General features: G+C 27.5%; 1 protein-coding gene across 1 annotated transcript in view; it reads right to left on the reverse strand.

Annotated features, from left to right (window-relative positions):
- The window catches only part of LOC129984686 (protein APCDD1-like), a 61,969-nt gene extending 43,443 nt beyond the window's left edge, over positions 1–18,526 (reverse strand). Inside the window, exons 1-2 of the mRNA XM_056094623.1 lie at positions 18,409–18,526; positions 2,304–2,448 (exon numbers count right to left, since the gene is read on the reverse strand). Coding sequence (XP_055950598.1) covers positions 2,304–2,448; positions 18,409–18,436 — 173 coding nt within the window. The 5' untranslated portion in view covers positions 18,437–18,526. The remainder of the gene's footprint in view (positions 1–2,303; positions 2,449–18,408) is intronic.
- Between the last annotated feature and the right edge of the window lie 601 nt (positions 18,527–19,127).

The following is a 19,127-nucleotide window of genomic DNA, read 5'->3' on the forward strand; positions in this document are numbered from 1 at the left end:
AAGACTTATTTATGAAGTTTTGAATGTTAAAAATTTAGAAAAACTCACAATTTTCATAATCTTAGGCCAAATAATCTTGAGAAACCTGCGCGCTGATTGGCGTATTTTCTTTGAAACGATCGATGGAAAATCTAAAATTATCCTTTTTTTATTGAATAGTGATATTCAAATTTTCATAAATCAGTCAGTTTAAGTGATTGATTTAGTTGATTGGAAATTAACTCTTTTTATTTAAAATATTAGTGTTTCAAGAACATTTTGTTATTCGTGATTTCCACAGCAGAAGCTTTATGTAAAATCAAAAATTCGTTATTTTTTAGAGCATTTATTGAATCAAATTACATAAAATATAATCAATTTCCATTTAGACCATTTTAGCAGATCTGTGTCTTACTAAAGGTTTACAAATTAGCTGTGTGGCCCTGATTTGAATGGATATCCTTTTCATATTAAATAAAACCTGCCTTAAAATAAAACTGATTTATTGGATTAATAATATAAAGAGTGTAAAAGATCATAAAATAATTTTTCCCTAATTTATTTTTTAGAAAAAATAATATTTCATATTTGTTTCATTTCCTACAGACACGTGTCGAAAATTATATTTTTGCAGATTTCATTTCCAAAAAGATTTAATTTATTTTTAATTGGAGCTTTTTTCAATGTGATGGCAACACTCTGAAAAAAGCTCATTTTTCCCATGAATGCGAAACGTGCTCGTGCAGCTTAAATTTTATTTTTATTTTGTACGAAAAAAATTGTTGAAAAATATCGTTAAAATATTTATTTAAAAATTCATTAAAAATAGGAATTTAATTTTAAGGTTAAAACATTGGTATCATTTAAAAGATAAATTTTTTATCTTTAACTTCATGTAAAAATCTTTTTTGTGCGGTAATATTTTCGGAAGTTATAGCAGAAACACGCCGAAATTTCGTTTAATTTTTAAATAAATAAAATTCTAATTAAAAATTCGAAAAAATAACCCCCATGTGCACATTTCCGGCCTCCAAGGTATACACGTGCCAAATTTGGTAGCTGTAGGTTGAATGGTCTGGCCTGTAGAGCGCCAACACACACACACACACACATTGAGCTTTATTATAAGTATAGATGAAGATCAAATCTCTTATGTTTTGGACTCTAAAAATACAAATTTAAGCACAAGGTCTTACCGAAGAATTTCAGTTTTATTCAGAGAAGAGGGAATGGTACCACCATTAGCAAATATACGAGAGTCTTTCGGAGAGACCATTCTGAATGGTTAATTTTTGTGAGCATCATATTGCTAAATACTCATATACAGAGGGTATTTACATATTTTTAGAAAATTCTGATAAAGATTTTTAAAAAAGCAAATGTCTTGTAATCAAAGTTTTTGGCAACAGCTTATTATTTGAAAATGAGAAAATCGTCTGCAACTTTTATTAGATCAGGAATTAAGAGAACGTTTCAGAATTAAGTTAATAGAGACCAAATTAAGATAAAAATTAGGAAATAAATAATTGGGATTTAAATTAGATTAAGAAATATCATTACACACACACACACCCACACACACCATTAAGTAAATTATTTGATGACTTGTTAGTTTTGGAGCTTCTTACTTAGTTTTTCTTTTGAAGATTTGAAGAGGGATTTTTAGAGAGATTAGATTTAAGATAAGATTTTAAGAGAAAATATTTTTCCAGAGTTATTTATACTATGAGATTTTGATAGAGATATAAGTGTCGATCGTAAATGTCAATTTAGATAAGGAATTAAATTTATAGGGATCTTAAAAAAGAATTCGTTTAGGTTGGCAATTTTTATCCTTTTACAAAGAGCGCGTGAAAGTGTGGATTTAAGCTTTTTTTCAGCGATTCTGTTAAATTAATTAAGTAGAAAAAGGTGGAATGGGATCAGGAAATAAGAGAATATTTTAAAATGAAGTTAACATGGGCTAAATTAAGCTAAAAATTTGGAAATTTATCAAGTTTAAATTAGATTTTAAAATACCATTACACACACATACATATATTCGATTCGTTTCTGCATAAAATAAGCTCCATCAGGCTCCAGTACTGGCGCATGACAACCAACTTTCAGAGAGTCTATCTCCCATCCTAAACTAGATCCGAGGGCGAAGTGAACGAAACCCGGTGATTAGATGTCGATAACCAATTAGCCGCAACAACCGTAATTGAAATTCTGAACAGACTGCAGCAGAGGGGCAATAAATACATCCGTTGTCTTGCGATAAAACCCGAGCGATAAGCTAGGACCTGTAAAAAGGGGAGAGAGAGAGCGAGGCAGGCACCTACTTCTCAGAGACCCAGAGGCCTTTGTAATTGCGGGATACTTTCACAACACCTTCCGACTTGATGATATCAGCCTGCCAGATCTGGCATGAAGATGGATGGCCGGCCGCGGACACCGACAGCAGCACAGTCAGGACGACGCACAGAACTGCAAAGAGAAGAAAAATAAAAGCAAAAGATCAGAATTACTCGGGAAAAACGCTACTTTAAATGAGTCGTCGATTTGATGTTTGCTTTGTAGAAACCATCTCCGCGTTTTGGAGAAGGCAGTCATTAATTATGATGTCCGTCCGTCCACCAACATTTTTTTTATTGCCTTTTTTTCAACTCTAATGCTCTGTTTGCTCGAAAGAATGTTGTCGCCATTTTGGCGTGGTTTGTTGATTCAGCTTCCAATTTCAGTTATCATAGCTATAAATATAAATTAGCAAATAAAATAGAGAACTCTTTGTCCATTAGTGCCGTTCGCAAAAAAATTATCTCTGGTTGACTCTTAATTAAAACGCTCAGATTTCTGGTAAAAATAGAATAACTTCAAATGTAATGAAAATATGTTTCTATTTATAGATGAGGAACTCCACAGACATTTTAATTATGCTTTAAAGTTTGATTTCTAGAACAATAAATAATTAATGCTGCAGAATTATCTTAAGTAGTGTGGTTAAGTTTTTAAATCTCTTCTAATAATAAAGATGAATGTGTGTAAGTGTACATGTGTGTGTTAACGCTCTAAAAGCCAGACCTTTTGAAAATATTGGCATATATATCTTGGAGGATAGTAATGTGCACTCTAAAGCATTTTATTTGAAAATTTAATTAATTAAAAATTAAACTGAATTTTAAGGTTTTTCCGCGGTAACTTCTAAAATTATTATTGCACAAAAATAGATTTTACACAGTTTTAAATTTTTTTTAATTATCTTTGAAATTATACTAATTTAATAGTTGTGCATATTTTGTAGAATTTTGGAAATTTTTTAAAGTATTTTCTATAAAAACCCTGCTGCCTTGTAAGTTTAAACCATTTTCATCGTTTCATCAACTATCTGACAGCGCCATTTTCTTCCATTGTTGAAAGTTCAAGAAGAACGATTTTGTTCAATATCTGCGTACTTTAAGAGACAAATTTAAAAGTGAAGTCACAGTATTGCGAAACTGAGAAGATTGATGAGACAAATATTTATTTCTTAAACAGCGGATTGACATTATGAGATTGCCCTATTAAAAAGTTCACGTGAACAATAAATAAAATTTAAGTAAGGCAATTAAATAACATGTTGTTAATGTCTGACAATTTGATGGAATCGTGGATATGAAATTATATCTAAACGATTTAACTGAAAATTCGATATAACCAATTGCTGGCGAACCAGCTGGTAGCCAAACGCTACTATAATATAAAATAAAACAAAACAAAAGGCTCTTAATCTTAATGGGTTTTTGTAGAATTTTTTGTGAAAAACTGATGTTTGATTATTTTTTTCGATAAATTATAAAATTTTAGTAATAATTTAAGTAAAAGTTTAAGTTAAAATAATTAGTTTAAAATCGATTGCAAATTTTACACACATGAGACTAAAAAGAAAATAAATAGATAATTTAAATTAAAAAAATACTTAATATACTACGTTTTTAAAATGGACTAAAAAGCATAAAATAATTTCTCTTAGTCCATACAAATTCATTACCCCATATAAAATTCGTGGTTGTGAATTTTTTATATTCATTTAAGTACAATTTTCATAAATCTGCACCTTTTTTTGCTCCACCTACAATTGCAAACACACACACACACACACACACACACACACACACACACACACACACACACACACACACACACACACACACAGCAATTTTTACAAAAATTCTTTTTACTTTTTCTCTTTTGTTTATCTTTATATATACCAGGAAAAAAATACTACAAATGATTGAATAACAAATATAAAACATTAATAAGACTTAACGAATAACAATAATATAAATAAATGAATATGAAACAAATCATTCCTATTTACAAATTTAAAAGGAAAATATTTAAAATAATGAATTCAATGAAATGAAATCTTTAAGTTAGGTCAGATATGAAACATATAAGCTAAATTAAGGAATATCGATGGATATAAAAAACTTGGGAGGTTTGTACAGTGATTATTGCCTTTTCTCTTTTCTGGAACTTTAGAACATTAGTATACTACACTTTACATAGGAAATATACATAAATTCGACTATGGCTGTGCAGCTATTATGATCTTATACGTTAGGATGACAGATGATTGTAGATTCATATTATGAAAATATAAAATCCTGTGTGGTACCTATCAAAAGTATATTGCATCGTATGTTACGTACATGTAAACCATTATATATCAAGAAAATTAATTGTTTCTTTTTTCAATGAATGTTCTGTTGCCAAAAGAAAAAAAAACCCGAGCAAACATCATTTGATGTGCCATTTATTATAAACTAACCTCCTTTGGCGACAAGTTGGTTCGTCAAGATTAATAGCTGCTAAAAATTGCAATTAAATATTCTGCTCAATTTAGTTTTAATGGCTTCCGCACACACATATTTTGAAATAAATTTTGGCAGACATGTAACGCTTATTACTTTAGAAACTTTACACTGTTATGATCAATGTGCTATGCGTTCTTTTAATTTTCCGTCTATATCTTTATATACAATTATATCACAGAAAAGAGCAGCATTGTTTAAAAATAGATGCACTTTAAAAAATCTTTCATCATTGCTTAATACCGAAGTTAAACTTTAATTGCAAATGCAGCACAATAATTTAAAAAAAAACTATCTTATGTATCAAAAATGGGAAAATAAATCGAATCTTCGTTCTTTATTATAAACAATGAGATAAAAAGTCGGTATGAAATTTTAGCAGTCACAAGGAAAACGTTTGAATCTGGCTTCAATACTGAAAACTACTGCTGTAAAACGTATTTAAAATATTTTTAAATTAATTAAAAATAGAAAAAAGTTATGGTGCCGGAAACTGTTAAAATTATAAGCGCAATTTTTTAATTTTAAGTTAACGTAAAAATCACTTTTGTGCTGTAATATTTTCAGAAGTTATCGCAGTAAAAATATCCTTTTTTAAAATTTTGTTTAGTTTTTAATTAATTAAAATTTCAAAAAAAAAAAATCAGTGATAATGCATATTTCCCTCCTCTTGAGTAAGTATAAACCGAATTCGCTAATTTAGCTCTATATTAAACGATCTGTTCTGTAGAGCACCGACTCAGAAGAAATCCACAACACACTCGTACGCAAACCCACTCACTCGTTAATAGAGATATATCTACCAATAATAAAAGAGAAATGTGTGTGTTGATTTTCTGGAGGACAGAAAATTCGACATAGAGCTACCGATTAAGCATTGAAATAATTTGAGGGATGAAAGTGTGTATTTCAGAGCATGTTTTTTGAAATTTTAAATAGAATTTTATTTAGTTAAATATTAAGACGAATTTTGAAATGTTAGACTTCTGAAAATATTGCAACTCAAAAATGTTTTTTTACATCATCTTAAAATTAAAAAATCTATTTTATTTTCAATGATGCTAGTTTTCTACCACGTAATTCTTTTCATTTTTTTAATCATTTTTTTAGAAAATATTTTAAGCATATTTTGCATTATGTTTCATTGTTGAAATGAAACAATTTGATTTCGTTATTACAATTAATATTTCATCCTGGATTTTTTTCCATTGTTGAGAGAGATATATAAAGTAACGGTTTATTTTTTCACAGAGAGTAAAGATCTATTTTAAGTAATATGCTTAATTTACTTTTTGAAGTTTGTTGTATTATCAATTAAGATTTAACTTTATGCTTTTATTTCTTTACATTGCTGCTCTTTTATATAGTATAATTGATGCATAAAAATGTGTTATTATTCTAATTTCTTAAAAATGTTTTGTTGTAGCATAATGATTTTTTTTGAATCAGAGAAATTTGGGAAATATCTTGAAAAATATTCTGTAATACACATAAAGTTTAATTGCTGAACGATTCTATTTTTTTAATTTTATATTTGAAATAAAAATGTCTTGGTTTAGGAAGTATTTTTTTTTATTAGTTGAGGTTCAAGCGTTCCGTTTTTCAAAATGAAGTTCATACTTTAAGTGAGATGACAAAATATTAGAGTGATTCATTGTAGGATGAATGGAGTAAAACTTTTAAAATAGAACGTATTACATATCAATTAAATTTTAAGTTTAGTAATGCTGGGGAAGCTATTAAGAACAAGCTACGTAATATATTTTATTGGAAACCATTGATAATGGCAAGCCAGCAGGTCGTCAAAGGTAACTTATAATAAACTTCAAGTCAAGTTAATCTATTTTCATAATACCCTTTTACGAAATATATTTATATCAGGATGCATTTAAAGTAAAATGAATATTATATAATAAATCTTTTTCCGACTTTATAAAAGGTATTTTTGAATGAAATTTAGAAACCTTTATTTGAGAATTCTTGTGTTTTCTGAGACGATCTTCTTTTTTGATGTCTATTAGATTAACCTACAATCTTCATACTGCTATTCTATTAACATCATAATGGTCTTACGAAAACGCTATTTTTTTCCGCTGCTAGGGTCTCCTAATACCTTCTGTCCTTGTGTTACTTCATACAATTTTAAACGCCGTTTAATGCAATATTTCCACGCCAATGCTTTTGAAAAGAATTTGTCTTTAGAATATCTTTTCTGTAAAATTACAACTAAAGAACAATTCATATGAAATTTATAAACTCAAATACAATCTCGATCATTTAATTAAATCAATTGAATAAGATTTATTCTATTTAAAAAAAAATTGAATCAGGAATTTAAGCTCTCGTTTCGTGGCCGAGTAGTGGCTTCATAAACAGAGAGTCACAGGTTCGAAACCAATTTTACGGAAGATCCGCCGTGTATACGGGCCTGGTGCACGCCACATCTATCTAGAATTGAATATCTCCCAATTGATGAGCTTTGGTCGTTTGAAAAGGCACAGATGTCATACTTGTCATCTGTTCAAAGCTGGGAAGTCCATCACAAAATAGCTCTGGCCTTGCTTTAAAAAGGAGTAAAACTAACTAGTATATTGATTCATTGTATCCTTTTCGATAAGAAATGGGCTCGTATTCCCATTTGCAAGATGAAAAATTTTCATTGCCCCCGAATAAACAAAAAAATAAAATATGCGGCAATAAATAGAAACAACTTTTATCAACAATTGTTTTAGCAAAAATGTTTTCCACACTTTTTAAATGGACATGAATTTTATAATTTTTGATAGTCAATATTGGATGATCAGATATAGGAAGACATTTCAAAGGTCACCCACGACCACGATATGATTTGGTATGATCCGTCTATCAGTTTCTAACTACAGTTTAAGAAGCTTTCTTCCAAAAGAGGGAAGCTTAAGATGAGAAATTAAATTAAAACGTGAAATGGTTCAAATTAATCTCGATCAGCGCTTCATATTAAAATGCATATATGCCACATAAAAAGTCATTTTTATTTAATAATGAGGGGAAAAGGCAATTTAATTCTCAAAGCAAACGAATTTTAAGTTAATAATAATCGGATTCGCCTTCCCAACATTTGTTTCATTTAAATAAAAATGTATGGGATTGGTTAAGTTTTGTTTGCATCTATCGACAACAACAACAATAACTACAAAAATTTTCAATCGGAGGGTGACATTTTGTTAAAAACTCAATTATGAAACTTGCGATTGATAAGTTTGATTTCCTGTTCCATGGTCATATTGTTAATAATAATCTGACTTCCCTCTCCTACATTTATTCCCTTTAAATAAGTGTAGGATTACTTAAATTTTGTCTATCTACGACAGCAGCAACAATAAAATGTTCAGTCGAAGAGTAGAGTTTGGTAGAAACTCAATTATGGAGCTTATGGTTCATAAATTTGATACCCGATTCCACCAAAGGACTACAGTATCTGCAAACGGTGAATGTAAGATATTTTGTGAATAAAATATTTTGTCTTAAGTCTTTCAGTTTAGGCATCTCTCTCGCCGTATAACAACAGTTTAGAATTATATCTTCATTAGGCAGTACCTAGATGCTCAAAGACTTTTTCAATCAACAGAAAATGTCCCACTTTCAATAGTGCATGTGCTAAATTGAGAAGGAAAAGAATTTCACTATATCTACTAATGTGTGTGTGCGTGTGTGTGGTGGGGGGTGTTGGCGCTCTACGGAGCAGATAATTTGACATATAGCTACCAAATTTGGTACAAATACATATTGAGGGGATGGGAATATGTTTCATGGAACAGAATTAATAAAAAATTTTAAGTTAGAATTTAAATTAATTAAAAATTAAGCTAGATTTTGGTGTTCCTCTGCGATTACTTTCGAAAACAAAATCACACACAAATAACTTTTGTATTGTTTTAAAATCTAAAAAAAATTATCTTTTTATTAATACTATTTTATTCGAATATTTATTTCTATTCTTTGTTACTTTTGAAAGAGGGAGAATTATAGACATTGTTGTTGTTGTGTTATGATATTTTGCAAGTCCGCCGACAGTTATCTGTCAGCGATTTAAGCCGAGTGAGCGTCTCTCGCTTTTACATCATCGCCAACTAGAGCCAAGAGTACGACTTAGCTACTTCATGCGTCACATTCGCCTGCACATCCCTTTTTAGAGGGGGCACATTCACACACCTCGCAGATAGAGCAAATGAAGAACAACCATGCCCGAACCGGGACTCGAACCCGGGATGCCCACAGCACGAGGAAGACGCTCCACTTCTATGCCAGGACGCCAGCATTACAGACATTAAAACTGTGTATAAAAGATTCAATGGAAATTAAATACAACAAATATGGGCAAAATTGTTGGCCATCGAGAAAGTTGGCTTGTAGTATATAAATTCATGGAAATCAATAATCTTTGCACCGCCTATAACTAGCCGCTTCTGGCGATCAATTGATTCGCTTGGATTAATTTTCCTAAAATTTATCCAAGCGAATTGGATTAATTCTTCCAAAAATTTCAATTAAATATACTGTGTAACTATATTTTGATGGGAAATCAATAAAATATTTTTAAATTTCAAATTTTAACATGTAATTCATATTTTTGTAGAATCCTTATACGGTTCATTTATTGTGCTTTATATTTCTCCAGTCTTCTATCTATATCTTTTTATATCCACTTAGATAACAGGAAAGTGCTGCAATATTGAAAAATAAATTCTCTTAAAAATGCTTTTGCCAGTGCTTGATTCTCAAGCTAAATTATAACAAAATTTCAAATTGTATTAAAAGCTTAATTTAAATAGAAATGTGTAAAAATATTAACTTCAGATTCTTATCATCAACAATAGAAAAAACAAAAACAGAATGAAATTTTAATAACAACAATGTAAACGGTCTGAATTTCACTTCAAAAATGAAATATATTGTTATAAAATGCGCTTAAGATATTTCTTAAAAACAGATTAAAAATAAGAAAACAATTATAGAGCAAAAAATTGATACAGTTTAAAAGTGAATTTTTTAAAAATTTTAAAATGATGCAAAAATAATTTTTGCTCTGCAATATTTTCAGAGATTAACCCGAAGTAAGGACAAAATTTCAATCAATTTTAATTAATTAAAATTCTAGTTAAAAATTAAAAAATTAAAGATTAATTAAAAGATTAAAAATTCGAGGTATTTCACCCTTTCTTTATATACTTGCCAAATTTGGTAACTAGATCTAACGGTTTGGTCAATAGAATTCCAATTTATAAACAATAACCTACACACACATACATCTTTATTACTAGTACAGATAGAAATAAGCGTAGTTAGTATTAATAATGTATTTTAGATTAATATATTATAAATATTATAACCTACTGATCACTTTACTGGTTATTATTAGTAATAATTGATTAATCACATTAAACACCACATATATGCCGCTTTGGCTCCTGCTGTTTTATGAAATTATGAAAATTCTATAGAAGCGCAATGGATTTTCTCAAAATTGCAAATTTTAAGATGTAAGATATTTAATATAGCATCCTTCCAAAATTAATAATTCCGTTATAAGTTGTCTGTTACATAATGGATTGGATTTAATTTTACATTGCAAAGCATTGCAATTTTAGTTTGCTACAGTGAGTAAGTAATAAAAAAAAATGAATCTGTTTTTTGAATTACAAATTGGCATTATTTCATCTTTTTTAAAATAAAACTCTATTCCCAAAATAAATTAAACATTTTTAATTTGAGCATTAATTAAATTTGAATGCCATAAATACAATTTTTCATGTGAAGTATTATTATAAAATTCTCTAATTTTAGGATGCTTAAAATAATATGTATTTTTGAATAATAAATGTTTCTTCGAATTTATTATTTTCAGAAGTCACGCATCCCCTCCTAATGAGCTTTATTTTCCTCGCACGGACCATGAAAGAATGAACAGATTATTAAATTAACCTACTTATTTAAATGAAAAGCTTATAAAGGGATTAAACGGTCACGGTTAATCCTTTTACACAACATTCTAACACTTAAGTAATTAAACATGATAAAATTCAGATACTATTCAATCCGCGACTTGCAGAGTTATAAAGTATTGAGTTCGCATAAACACTCTGAAAGAACTTCCCAAACAGCAAAATGAATCTTAGGAGATTTATATGCTTGCGGCAGATTAGGAAAAAGTATAACTTAAATAATTCGAACGTTTTTAATTCGAATTTCTTTCATAAATTTTTTATTAAAGTAATTTTTAAATATCTATTATTTGAGTTTATTTTGTTTAATTTGAAGTCAAAATCAAAAATTGTGAAAAAAAGTTAATTTTTGAATTATTTTTGTTAATTAAATATATTCGCTTCTTGAATTGATTGCAACTGCATTATTTCATAGGTATTTTACTCACATGAAGACTCAACTGCTGTAAAATGTATTTAATCGAAAAAGCACTAAAAATTTCTCACTATTTTATAAAAAGAATATTTAAACAAGTTAAATATGAATTATCCTGTTTATTGTAAAGTTTTTTTTCTGTATATTTTTCTTTAATTAAACGTACTTATTTCTTTATTTTTATTTTTAAATCATTGTATTTTTATGAATAATTATTATTACTTCAATTTATTAAAATTATTCCTTTTTATTTATTAATTACCAGCCGCCTTTGGTAATCAGCCGGTTCGCTAGTTTTAATGATCGCTAAAATTTTCAATTAAATATTTTATAAACTTGGTCTCTTAATAGCTTTTCCTGAAAAATATTTTTAAGCTTTAGTTTATGATAGTTATTTAATTCATTCATACTGTTACGTAGGCCTTGAACAGTTCTGTTCATTATACTACTTATCTCTCTGTTTAATTTTCTGCCAGCGTCCATAAAATTTCAACTTTAAATTAAAGAGAAAATGTTAAACTGCAATTAATATAAAAACATTTTTAATGAAACCAAGCATGTCTTTTTTTAAATATGAAAGTTAAAAGCAGAGCAATTCGGTATCGAAGTTGTATGTGCACTGCAAAATAATTTTCTTAATTTATATAATATCTTAAAGAATTATTCAACAAAAATTTCTCTGACTCAGCGTAAAATTCAGTTTTTAGTTTTACTTTCAAGAAGATGTAAATTATGTAAATAAAATATTTTATTTTATTTCAGCCAATAATTGTACTTACGAAAAAATTATGAAGTTTAAATTTTACACAGTCGTTTGGTCCTAAGGAATCATATTCTGCGAAACATTCTTGACACTTCAACTTTTAAATAAATAAATAAACGTTTCTATCTTCTGCGATCAAAAGTGACCCATTTTTGAAGTTTTTATATATCAATTTTAGTAAGTATTTTCATTATCATAGGCCAATCATTGTCAAGAAACCCTGGCAGAAGATTGGCATATCTTCTTTGAGACGGTGGATGAAGTAGTCTAAAAATCACTAGTTTTTATAGAAGAGTGATATTCAAATTTCATAAATTAGTCAATTTTAGTGATTGATTTAGTTGATTGGACTTCAACAATTTTAATTTAAAATATTGGTGTCTTAAGAATATTTTGTTAAACATGATTCAAAGGACAGAGGACTTATGTAAAAATTTAAAATTCGAGATTCATTGGTGCATTTATTTACTCATGTTACATAAAATATAATTATTTAATTCATTTAAACCATTTTTTCAGAAAATGTATGCTCCAAATTAGCTGATGGGCGCTGATTAGAGTGATTATCCTATATATACTAAATCATGTTTGCATAAAATTAAACTGTTTTATTGTATTAATAATATAGATATTGTAAAAGATCATAGAAAACTTTTCCTCTATTTACTTTTCAGAAAATATCATATTTCAAATTTAATACAGAATTTAATTCACTTAATACAGACACGTGCTGAAAATTAGACTTTTATATACTTAATTTGTAATAATAATTGATTTATTTTTTTAATTTGAACTTAGGTTAATGTGATGGCAATACGTTGATAAAAGCTAATTTTTTCCCATTCATCCGCAAGTGCAGATTAAATTTTATTTTTATTTTGTGCGAAATATATTTTTTTAAAAATATGGTTAAAATATATCTTTAAAAATTCGTTAAAAATCGAAACTTAATTTATAGGTTAAAGTATTGATATCATTAAAAAGATAAGTTTTTGAGCTTTAACTTGATTCCAAAATCAATTTTGTGCTGTAATATTTTTGAAAGTTAAAGCAGAAAAACGTCAATATTTTGCTTAATTTTTTATTAATTAAAATTTTAATTAAAAATTAAAAAAATTGCTCCGATGTGCACATTCCCGGTCTCCAAGGTATATTACTTGCCGAATTTGGTAGCTGTAGGTCTAACGGTCTGGCCTATAGAACACACACACACATTGAGCTTTATTATAAGTATAGATATATTAGTTATCAAACTGTCAAACTTTAAAAAAAAATTATCTGCAACTATTAGTGCAAAAATTTTAATTTTCCCTTCCTGTTTTCATTTTTTAAATATTATCTATTATGTCAATTATTTTCTACATGAATTACATTTTGAATCAAATCTGTCGACGAGTTCACTGTCTTATCACATGCCCTATGTGAAAGCGATAATTCAAAAACGAAACGAACTACATAAATAAAATTAGCTTCACGTGGTTTTGGCGCCGAAATTGCAGATCAATGTCAAATTTCCGATTCAAAGCATCAAAGGGAAGAAGCTCAAGATTCACACTCAGTTCTCTTCATTATACAACAAAGCTGGACACAGAATGCACATTATTATGCGAATAAGTTATATGAAAGACTTAAGTAGGAGAAAGTCAATATTCTCCGGCGAATATTGATACATAAGATCAAGAAACTACAAGAATGCCGACATTCACCGTAGAATATCGGCATTTTCCCGATGTCGGTTTTTCGTAGCAGAGAATATATGAGAAATCTGAAGGCAGAACAGTCGCACTAGTTTTTATTAGAACGAATTAATCAAGTTTTTTAAAGAAAAAATTAAAACCTCTTCTTCGCAACAATTTGAAAATTACTCGACCTTTATTTATGTATTTTTATGAATAAATAAAATAAGTACTAAATTATTAATTCGATTATAACATTATTTTAATAAATTAACAGTAAAAAAATTACTTCTGTTTAGGAACAGAGCGAATAATGTGTTTATATTTCACAAGAGAAAATTTATGTACGTTCGAATGAAAATTTTCATCTTCAATGTTAGAAAGTATTTGAAATTAGTTTTAGGCTTCAGTAATTTAGTTTTTGAACTCTTATTTAATCAAATATATGTAAAAAACGATTTTTCCACATAAATACAAAAGGAAAACGCTGAGTATTTAGCTGAAAGCTCATAACTTTCGAGTTCAGCAAAATTTCCTTCTCTTGGTTATTACGTTTTTTCGACACCTACTAAAATATCATTTAAAGTCTCGGAATTTTTACGATATCTAAAGAACCAAATAAAAATCCCTTTATTAGAATAATATTTGTAAATCATCTTATAAAAAGCAATGATAGTTTTATAGTCGTTTACAATTTTAATATAAAGTCATTTTCATGTTTTAATGAAGTCTCAGTTTGCCTTTATTAAAGCGATAAATACATGATAAAAATAAATACTGGTTTATACCAGAAATTTTTATCTATGTGTGGTGGAAAAAATTGCATATTCTGATTTTTAAGTTAAAAATATTTAGAAGATCATCTTGATTTTAGATATATGAATAAAATTTCATAAATTAAAATTTTTAAATTAGTCTGTTTTGAGTTATTTAGGGAGGTGTCATTCTATAATTCGTTTCCGAAGCTGGAATGACGGCAAAACCTTTTGAATGATAACAGATCACAATCTTTTTTTTTTTTTTTTTGTTGTTGTTGTTGTTGTTTAAAATAGTGAGAGTGATTTCCCGTATATTCCTTAATAAATATGTCAGTTTATTATTTTCTAAACTTTGCACATAAGCATTTTGTACTTCTTAGGAGAGAATAAAATCGAGTATGACTTTTGGGCACATTTTTTTTTTCAATTAATTTTGACTTAAATCTGACATAGAACTGCATTTTTTTGTAACAAGAAAATGTATCAAATTTCCTTTCATTTCTCTAATTCGTTGCGTTTTATATTTATATTTTTTATTTCATGCATGTTATTATATAGACCGACTGACATTTAACCGTTTGACGGATTCGGTTTGAAATTTAAGAGGGGTTCTCTTTTTAAGTGATGGAAATTTGTATGGAATTTTATTTATCAAATTCTTATTTTTCGAAGTTATTATGCTCAATTGCATATGAAAAGAAAGGTAGATTGAATGAATTTCGTTCAAAATTTGATAAAAAACGACAATTTTAGTGTAAAATCCTTGAAACAAGGCCGTCTATCTTAAAGTGCTTATGTGCTATCGGGTTCGCTGATGGAGTGACATATATAATTCTAAAATGGGATTTTTTGGATGTAGGATATCGAAAATGTGAATATTCTTCAAAACTTCGTTTTTGAATTTTTTTGAACGGTTATATACTTTGTCTTGGTACAATTCGTATTTGAGAAAATAAGTCGTGAGTCGATAAAATTTAGAATTTTTTTTTCCCCATTTACGATTTATACAAATTTTCTCTTTTTTCTCTTTTTCAAAAAATACTATTTTTATAAAGACCATTTTCCGACAAAAGAGCATGATGATGTTTAAACAATATTATAGAAGAAATTAAAACTTCTGAAAAAATTAAAATTTTTGAAGTGAGTCTAACATAAGTTTAAGTAAAACAGTAATAAATTAATAAAATCTGATAAAATAGTAATAAATAAATAAAATCTGACACCTTTAAACAAAATTTTGTTCAGTTTAATTACTTGAAAAATTCAGTTTATTATTATGTAAAACTGATCAAAAGTTAAAATTTATTAAATCAACTATTCAGTGTCTAAAGTTAATTCTTTTATTTTTTCTTCTTCTCGATATTAACTCTTCAGTTTCAAACATTTTACCCTTACAGATTAAAACATTCGAATTGCAGGAACAAAAAATAAATAATTAAATAAATTTCCTGGCGATAATCTTTTAAAAATCGCACCTGTTTTACAAAAAGAAATCATTTCAAAAATATGATATTTAAGATAAATCTATTTTCTTTAAACGTACAGCTACCCTTTTATTTAAAACACATACAAATATTGATTGTTTGTAAAAAAACTGCTTATTTAATTTTTCAAAAAAAAATAATTACAGATCTTATTATAATAAACATACACTTTTCATAACATATTCATTATATAAAGCTATTCTTTTCATTTGAAGTATAGTGAAACTTCCATATTCAAAAAAAATCTCTATATATCAACATTTTTTGAAGAATATTAGATTTTTAAAGGAAAAACAGTTTCTATGTATTGAATGAAAATTCTCTAAATTGAAAAAAATATTTTGCATGAAAATTATGACTGTTACAGTCAAAAAAGACCACTGATTTTGTTTATGCGAAGGAATATAAATTATATAAGAAAAATAATATTTCATCGATTCTTACTCTTAAAAAAATCTACAAAAGAAAGATTAATTTTTCAATCTTATATAAGGACATTAATCAAAATATGAAAATATCCCCTACGATGAAAAATTACCTTGCTAAATCTATTTCTCATCAAAAATTTCTGATGGGAAAAATAATAATAAAGTAGAAAATAAAGAGTAACTGGATATTGAGAAAGTAAAAGAAGGATGGAAATAGCTAATTTCATTATGACAAATGGTGGTTTTGAAATCAGGTAATTTTTGCATACAGGCAAGAACATAATTACTATTGATTACCTTACCGTTCAGAACATGTTGGAAGACTATTTTGATCAAGATGATTCAAAGTCAAAATTAATTGGCAAAATATCTAAAAAAGTAATTCATATGTTCAAAACTACTCAACATAGCTTAAATTTTATTTTTAACTTTTCTGAAGAAAATTTTGCCTCTCTGAATAAAAATGAGCTTCATTTAAAAAAATCTTCAAAATAAAACATCAGATAATAAAAATCTTCAAATATCAACAATTAAAATATTTAAATTATAAAAAAAAAAAATATATAAAAATAAATATAAAATATAAAAAAATCAGAAAAATATCTTTTTGTGCAAACGATTTTGCTCAAAACGATATTTTTCTGGTTGAATGAAGAATACAAATTTAAATATGTTTTTTTTTTTAATACGAACATACATTTTTAGTGCATTTTAAGCATGTTTGCAAAATACATGGGCATTCTTTAAAAACAAATTTCTTCGATAGTTTAGTGTTTAGTCTTTTTAATCCTAAAATATTAACTATTTAGGCTTATTTTTTTCGTACAAAAATAATGAAAATTTGCAATATGTATTTTGCATATTGAAGATCCTTTACATGAAAATTTCTATCGATTACTTTCGTTCATAGTATCTTCTGTCGATATAGAATGGTTCATCAATATATTATTTAAAAATAATCCATAACATCATTATTGAGGATTAATTAAATTAAATCTATTAAAATCAGATATTCAGATAAAAACCCGAGATAATATACCTGAGATAATATTTTAACATACATGAATCTTTATTTGTATTTTCTGTTTTCTTTGTGAATTTTCTGACAACTAAAAATTTTTTTTCAAAAGCTGAAATACTCTTTGAATATGGAAAAGATTAGTTTAAGAAACTGTTTTCCCAACGGAAAATGATTTTCCTACAGAATATTCAAGGTAAGAAAGAAAATAATATTTAGAAAAATAAAATTTATTATGAACTAAAATTTAAATTGGAATAATTTTGCAGATGAAAATATATTTGCATATAACAAGACTCATTTAACAAGTAAATGAAAAAAAATAATTAATTGACATCAACAGGGTAAATATAAAAAATTGTACTTGACAAACTAATTTTACTTTTCGTAACATATTTCTTAGCAACTTGAATTTTTTTTTTTACTTTAGTCATCTCGTCTGTAATGTAAACCAAACACGCAGATGCTGGAAAAAAATAATACTGGAGAAAGGGAGAGTAATTTCCTTTAATTAACATGAAATTTTATCAAAAAAGTTTTTACTTTATTGGTAGAAAGCTTGTAATAGATTTTGAACATGACAGAAACATTAAATTCTTTTTCCTTCTGTCAAAAAGCTTTTTTCAAAATATTTTTCAATCTCTCATAAAATGAAAGCTTTCATTGAATTTACCATTTCTTGTTTTAGTCTTAGGAAAAAATAATAAACTTATAATTTTTTTTTATGAGGATATTTACTATCTTTTTAAATAAAAACGCAGATGAATAACTGTTGTATTTAATGAAAAATATTTTTGGATAGCTAAATATTTAAATGAAATTGACTTAACTAAATTCCATTCGTGATATAATAATCCGTTTTGAAAAAAAGAACAATAAAAACAATATAGCAATAAGCAAACGATTGTACTCAAAATTTAATTCCGTTTCTTTCTCCATATTTTCCCACACAGCATTTTAACTTTTTGCGTATATATTTGATCTTAATTCTTTTAAACTGTCTCAAACATAAAGGATATAAACTGATCTCCTGATTTGAGGAAAAATAATCTAAAAAGTTGATCAGCTTACCTTTTGTTTTGCAGCCCGGCGGTTTCATTTCCCCTTTTTCTTGTCGTTCTGACTGCTTTTGACATCGGCGTCTTTTGGAACTTGAGAGGTCCCGAATCGAGGCCCCGCCTCTCCCATCCAACTATCGTTTGCTCTTCATCCGTTGGCTGGATGACTTCTTGATCGACGTCCATCCCTGGCAATCGGAAGCGAGTGCGAAAACTATTGATCTTCGAAACAAATGGAACCATCTGAAAGAATTCCGGTTCCTCAAGAAGCAAATTCCTGCTCGGGAATCCATTCATTTCTGATGCAATTTTTTTGCCACTGGATGATTTGTTTTGAAAGAAAGCTTCATAATTTTTTAAACTCGTTTTTCTATTTTAATACTAAAAAACAAATCTAAAAAAATGACAATAACCTTAAAATTAGAAAATAAGTAAAAAAAATGACATTGATTGAGGATTAATAATGTTAAAGTTAATAAAATATTTGTTTCCAAAATATTCGTTAGTAAGCTATTAAACAAAATCAAGTTTTTGTTTAAGAGCTTGTCCTCATGTGCTTAACAAGTTTGTCTGTGGCATAAGAAGTAAATACAAATTAATTGCCATATGTGTATTACTTATTTCCAGATGTCAATGTCATGAAAGAATCTATTTTATTTGAAAAAAAAGAAAAAAAAGAATATGATTAAAGGAATTCTACACAGTAACGAATTCCAAATTGATTTTCTTGTT

Source organism: Argiope bruennichi, chromosome 9, assembly GCF_947563725.1.
Source record: "Argiope bruennichi chromosome 9, qqArgBrue1.1, whole genome shotgun sequence".
In the NCBI taxonomy this organism is placed as follows: Eukaryota; Metazoa; Arthropoda; class Arachnida; order Araneae; family Araneidae; genus Argiope; species Argiope bruennichi.